We start from the raw sequence: 6990 nt of genomic DNA, 5'->3' as shown, positions 1-6990 counted from the left end.
TAGTGATCTTAGAGAACTGGGATGTGTTCCTCTCAGCTATTAAACAGTAAGAGACATATCACACATTTCAGCTCTAAAAAGGCTTTGTTGTCTGGCTAGAAACAATTTTACACACTGCTTAGTGGTATACTACTTTTAATGATGGCCTGTACTGCAAATGTGGTATGAACATTGTTGCCTTTGATTTTACTGTGTTTTATGTCACTTTCATGTTAGATTGCTCATCACATATTTTTGCACATCTGTTACAGTGTCACACATGTAGCTGAGGAAAGGTTAGGAAGTACTGTAGGATATCATACAACAGAGAAGCTCAAAGGCTCATGTAGTATAAAATATGTATTCAGAAAAAAACATTGCTCTTAGAGCACTGAGATGGTAGTGTTGCTTGTGTGCCTCTCAGCTGTTAAACATTATGAGGCATATCGCACATTTCATCTCTAAAAACACTGCAGTACAGGAAGAAATGGTTTTATTACACTGCTGCGCAGGTATTTTAAAGGATATAAAATGTACAACTTTTTATGATGGTCTGTATTACATAAGTATTCTGAACATTGTTGCACTTGATTTTACTGTGCCTTATGTCACTTTCAAGTTAGATCGCTCATCACATGTTTTGCACATCTCTTACACTGTGTCACACACTTAGCTGGGAAAAGGTTAGGAAGTATTACTGGACATCAGACAGCTGAGCAGCTCAAGGGCTGAATGTACAGGCCAGTATCTTCCGTTCACTCCTTCTCTTTCCTCTCCTGTTGGAAGACCATCCTATTATATACATATTAATGAGCATATTTGCATGTTGTAGGTGGGGATAATTTCAGTGGTGGACAGGAAGTGACTGAGGGTGAAGTGTTTATGTTAACTCTCTCATGGGATGTTGCCAGAAGACTCATTTTTGGTGCTGGCCTTTTGATCTTGAGGATCTGATTTCTGAAAGCAGCATCTGTTTGTGAAGCGTGAACAGAAGTATGAAGCTCGAGGTATGTAATATTTATAACATAACTGTACATACTTTTTGTTTACCTGTAGTTCAGATATGCAGCTGCTGATGTTTGCAAACACAACGAGCAGTGTCTGTATTTCCACTACTTTGCACTCATGTACTGTTTTGAAGTCATTTTGCATTTTCACTCAAACACATTTTGTAGATATACATAAAAGGAATACAGTTGTAAATTACAGATATCTTTGTGCAGACAATCTTTCTACATGAAATACCAAGCTTTCTTTACATGTGGTCTAATATAGTTAATATTACATGCAAGTGAAAAAAAGACAAAGATCTATGATGTAATAAGTAAATATTATTTTGTATTATATTGTATTTACATAATTATGCTTATTGTCTGCTTGGTGTACATTTTTAACATGCTGTTTTTTGCCTCTTGGGCATGCAGTTGAATTTTTTTAATAAACTATATACCGTAAATTAAGGTGTATCATTTCTAGAAACATCATGGGACTATGCATCAGTCCTTACATATTTCTAGTTATATTATACCAAACCACATATAATAATCTGCTGGTTACAAGACTCAAGTAAATTTTAACTGTTTGGAGAAAATATGGAACTGTATAATTTACTGTCTTGCCAGTGTGCTAAAAGTTAACATGATGTGTGTGTGTGTGTGTGTGTGTGTGTGTGTGTGTGTGTGTGTGTGTGTGTGTGTGTGTGTGTGTGTGTGTGCGTGCGTGCGTGCGTGTGTGTGTGTGTGTGTGTGTGTGTGTGTGTGTGCCTGTCTGTATCTATCCGGCTGTCTTTAAAATTAATGCTGAATGTTCCATAGATGTGTGTGAGCTTAACAGTCTGGTATGAATTATGTGGTGTACATAATATAGTGATTACATGCTAAATTGTATATACCTTAGTATTACATTGTATGTTTATGCCTGTACAAATATATGTAATAGTCAAAGGTAAATGGAAAATTACAAAAAAAAATCAATCAAGTAAGTAAATAAGTAAGTAAGCCATAAGAAAGCAGTCTAGTCCTCTTACAATTAAATTGTCATGCCATTAGTGTAGCCAAAGCCAGAATGGAACCTCTACTTTAAAAATGACTTATGACTTTACAGCATGGGAAAATCTCCTGGTTGACCCTAAAATTAAAATGTTACCAAGTAATTTAAACCAAATGAAAGAGTTTTGCACTGTTCCCCGGACACACTTATGTGAAGAAAAATGATACATATTTCATAAGTTTAATTGTATCCGTTTGCATAGAAGAGCAGCCCTGCCTTTTCACCTTCTGTTTTCTTTAATGGAAGCTCTCTCCTCGTTTCTCTCACAGCTATACTGACTGCCGTAAGTTACAATGAGTGCCTTCATGTATGAACACAAGAGTACTGGGAGAGTATCCTCTCCAGCTGAATATTTTAGCTTTCTGCTCACTAGTAAACATTTCATGATTATTATTGCTTGTTCAGAGTAAATGAAGGGAAATTAATGAAAGAATTTTTATTGTTTAAAAAATGATTTAATTACCATGTCAGCTCACTAATAGCATACTCTTTGTAAGGGTGACCTCTAACCTGGAAGCACTGTGTGGGTCGGACTTGCTTACAGTCTCTCAACACACAAGTGGAGAGCAAAGGATCAGACTTAGGGCAGTAGAAAAATGTTTGCTCTTTGTTAGCAGCTCGTTGTCTTAACTCTCTGGGCTGCACTGCCAAAACTAGACATTTTATAATGTGTTGAAAAGAACTGTGGAAAAATAGTTATTCATGTAGAAGTAAACAAAAATAGCATTTGCATTTTTCCAGTGTTTACATAACTATGTTTAATTTAATGTTCTGAACATGTTGTCAATAGATATCTGTTACTACCAACTAAAAGCTTAAGAAATTCAAAGTTTTAAGCATTCTTCATATAACTGGTAGTAATTTAACTAATTTGAAATGGGTCATTACTCTAACAAAGGCAATGTTTGAAACACTGGCATTATAATGTTATGTTAACTGAGGTCTATATGGTGCTTATTGTTACACAGTTACATAAGTTACAGTTCTGTTATATGACAATTACATATACTACCGAGACACTATAAGGATTCTAATTTCATCACTGGTAAATGCTATCACTGAACAGTGTTTATTAGATATGGACTTGGCATGTTTACTTGGCCATATATGATAACAGTGTTTATTAGATATGGACTTGGCATGTTTACTTGGCCATATATGATAACAGTGTTTATTAGATATGGACTTGGCATGTTTACTTGGTCATATATGATAAACCCCCTGGCTTTTGTGTTACTTGCTGCACCAGCATTCTAAGGGCCAGAGGCCATTCCCAAGGTGGGGACACTAGAACAGGACAGAGTACATAAGGATAGAGTAGGATTCTGTGCAGTGACAGAGTTGCTTCTTAACTGTAGTAAAAATGCTTTCTGTAATCTAGTACTGCCGTCGGCTGTTCTCCTAGCTGTATTGGTTACAGGCAGACACTCACTGGCATCATTAATCCAGGACAAAATAATGTCCAGAAGTCTTTCTCTGCAGTTCGTAATGCTAAAGGATAAACATTCATAAAACAATTCCTCTTGGTGTTTCAAGTTTAGTAGGTGAGACCAGATTTTACAATGTCCAGGGTTATCTCCAAGATACTTGTGTAATTACAAATCATGAGCACACCTGTTCTGAGCCCCATGAGCACCTGTTCTGGCCCATCACAATCCCAGGTGTACACGTTGGATCTGGTTTTGGATCTTCTGCATGACGCCTGCAGTGACTGCGGTTAGAAGCAGCTCCTTCTGCCATGCCACAGGTGGCCAGCAGTTTCTGAGAGAAGCGCCTTTAATCAGTATCCTTGTTGTGCAGCTAAAAGCCGATTTCTGACATGGCTCAAGTCACTGAGGTTTAGCTACAGTGAATCCAAACTGTGCAAAAACGTTTTATGTCAGGAATTCTCACCTTGTCTTGGTGCAGGGTGTTGTAAGCTCAGTAACATCAAAGTTACATGGAACATTGTGGTCCTGGAAGGGGTTTTACTTGGTAAGCAGATCTCTTGGACATTGGTAGGAAATGGCCCACCCTCATAATAGGAAAAAAAAATCAAGCTAAGAAAACCTTTTTCAGAATACGGTTACTGTGACACAGCCAATGAACAAGGCCTAATGTTGATGTCGATTAGTGAATACTAGGTCTGGGTTTTTCTTGTTACCAAGCTAGACTTTGCTCAAAATCTTCCATAGTGTACAGCAAATATCTACAAGGTGAGGGATGGTAGTTGATTATACTACCAATCTGGTGGCAGAAGTGACAGGGATAGATTTAGGCATCCTGGGACATGCATCATTAACTCTGTGGTCTGGTGGCAGACATGACAGGGATAGATTCAGGCATCCTGGGACATGGATCATTAATTCTGTGGTTTGGTGGCAGACGTGACAGGGATACATTCAGGCATCCTGGGACATGGATCATTAACTCTGTGGTCTGGTGGCAGACACGGCAGGGATAGATTCAGGCATCCTGGGACATGGATCATTAACTCTGTGGTCTGGTGGCAGACGTGGCAGGGATAGATTCAGGCATCCTGGGACATGGATCATTAACTCTGTGGTCTGGTGACAGATGTGACAGGGATGGATTTAGGCATCCTGGGACATGGATCATTAACTGTGTGGTGTAGAAGAGGCCTGAATTATTGAATGAGGTAGAAGTGAAAAAGGTCCAGCTATGAATAGTCAATCTCATATCTATAAACATCACTGGTCTCTGTAGCCAGACTATTTTAAACTTGTTGGCCTTGTCCTTGGTTGAAGTTGGTATAATTAATGAAAACCCTGCGCAGGTCTGAGGATGGTCATAAGTTACAAACTAATGGCAACTCAGCTGGAGTTTTTTTTCCTTAGAGAAGAGGGTTGTCTCACCATAGATGATGGTTGCAGATGCTTTCCCTCTGCAGTTATGTAAAGTAGGTGTACAGAGTTTGTCAATAGTTCACCGTTATAGGCATGGCAGAGAAAAATCCCAGAGCAGAAAATATTTAATACAGGATGAATGGATGCAAACTTTAGGAATATCACCCATAGTTTCCAGGATCTTTGAAGACACATAAAAGTGCAGACAGACCAGGACAGTATCAGAAAAATATTTGTGTTTTATATTTGGAACTGCTGATGAATATCCTTGTTTATTTTATTTTATTTATTTATTTTTTATTTTACATTTGTTGACCATGCAAGTCCAGCTGGATGTATGTCCATTTTCAGTGGAGGCCCGGGGAGAAAAGCTCCACAAACAACAACAAAACAAGACAATGATATTTACAATATAAATTGGTGCATTACAAAGCTTTATAACATATTACATATCCAGGATTTTATATTCTGTAACCCAATAAGGGAAAACCTGCTATAAAATAAACCTAGATGCAACAGTAGTTAGAATAATAATGCAAATTATATCTAAGAGATGTTATAGATTCTAAAGTCACACAAAAATATCAAAAGAAAAACACTAGTGTTACGGGGATAGAATATTCAAAGGCAAAATACAAGGATACAATTATAGTGTTCAATCTCACAAGAGTTGTGGTCTTATATGAAAATGGTTAGTCATTCAATTGTATGTACATATTTACATGAGGAAAAATCCTCAGGATGGTCAGGCACACTATTATCAGCGAGTAAACACAGGATGATGTTCATAAGAGGCTAGGAATCAAGGGAGTCTAGAATTGTTTACGAATGCAAGTGACCAGACACGACTAAACTTGGACAACACAGCATAGGTTCATAGGTTCATACTAGGCTATCTTCCCTAGGGCATTTATAAACCTAGCCAGAGTGTGTTTGGCTTTCGCCACCCATTTTAAATTAATTTTGCTATGCCCTTTTTCGAGGTTAGTATACTGTGCCTCTGTCTAACAGTGACACAGAAGTGATACCCGGGGTGAACCTATGATCTCTCATCCACTCATCAAGATTCCTCTTGAAGAGAGTCAATGAGGGACTCTGCCTAACCTGGACTGGGATTTTATTCCAGAGTGAAGGGAGCCTCTGGGTTATGAATCTGTCCCTCCAGCATGTCCTATTTATTTCAGTGCTGAGGTTCAAGTCTCTCGAGCACGTAGCTCGATGGGATTTGGATTTTCTGAGGTGCAGCATGTCCATTAATTCCGGGTTGGACATGACTTTATACGTCAGGCACAGATCGCCTCTGAGCAGGCAGTATGCCACTGAGTAGAGCTGGAGTTTCTTTAACCGGGCAGCATATGGCATCTGTTTGAGCCCTTTGATCCTCTTGGTGAGGTACTTTTGGGGTCTTTCCAGTTGCTGCAGGTGTCTGGTAAGGTACATCCCAAAAGGGGCATTGTACTCAATTATGGGCCTGATGAGGGATGAGTAAAGAGGCACGATGACCTCCCCTGATCTAGATGTGAATCCCTTCATGATTAGGTAGGCTATACAAAATGTTTTTCTAACCACTTTGGCCACGTGGTTTTCAAATGAGAGATTGCTATCAACTTGGGTCCCCAGGTCCCTAATTGCTTCTTCCATAATTAATGGATTACCACCTATGTGGTAATTTGTGAGCACTTTGTTTTTGCCAAAGGGGATGACTATACACTTTTTGGCGTTTAGCTTGAGGCCATGGCTCTGGCACCAGTTGTCTGTTTCTATGAGGCCTTTTTGAAGAATGCTTGTGTCAGCTGGAGAGTCGATTATGGCGCCTAGTTTGCAGTCATCTGTGAACTTGGTCAGCCACAGTCCTTATGTGTTGGCCTGTACCTCCGAGAAATATATACCGAACAAGAGAGGTCCCAGGACTGAGCCTTGTGGAACGCCACTTGTAACTGGTTTGGAATCTGACATGGCTCCAGCAATTCTAACCATGTGGGTTCTGTCCTTGAGCCAGTTTGCAACCCATCTAGTGACATAGGGGTTTATATTTAAGCTGGTGAGCTTATCTATAATGCCCCAGTGGGGTATTGTATTGAAGGCTTTTGCGAGGTCCAGGTAGGCTGTGTGGACC

At 39.2% G+C, this 6990-nt stretch overlaps 1 protein-coding gene across 1 annotated transcript in view; it reads left to right on the top strand.

Moving 5' to 3' along the window:
• Nucleotides 1-871: 871 nt before the first annotated feature.
• LOC122815969 (zinc finger protein 181-like) overlaps nucleotides 872-6990 on the top strand; it is a gene marked incomplete at its 3' end in the record, with an annotated part of 55987 nt that continues 49868 nt past the window's right edge. The window contains exon 1 of the mRNA XM_044088853.1: nucleotides 872-986. Coding sequence (XP_043944788.1) covers nucleotides 975-986 — 12 coding nt within the window. The remainder of the gene's footprint in view (nucleotides 987-6990) is intronic.

This window comes from Protopterus annectens, chromosome 11.part0 (assembly GCF_019279795.1).
Source record: "Protopterus annectens isolate FY-2018-M chromosome 11.part0, PAN1.0, whole genome shotgun sequence".
Taxonomy (NCBI): domain Eukaryota; kingdom Metazoa; phylum Chordata; order Ceratodontiformes; family Protopteridae; genus Protopterus; species Protopterus annectens.
This window is presented reverse-complemented; position numbering and strand designations above follow the sequence as displayed.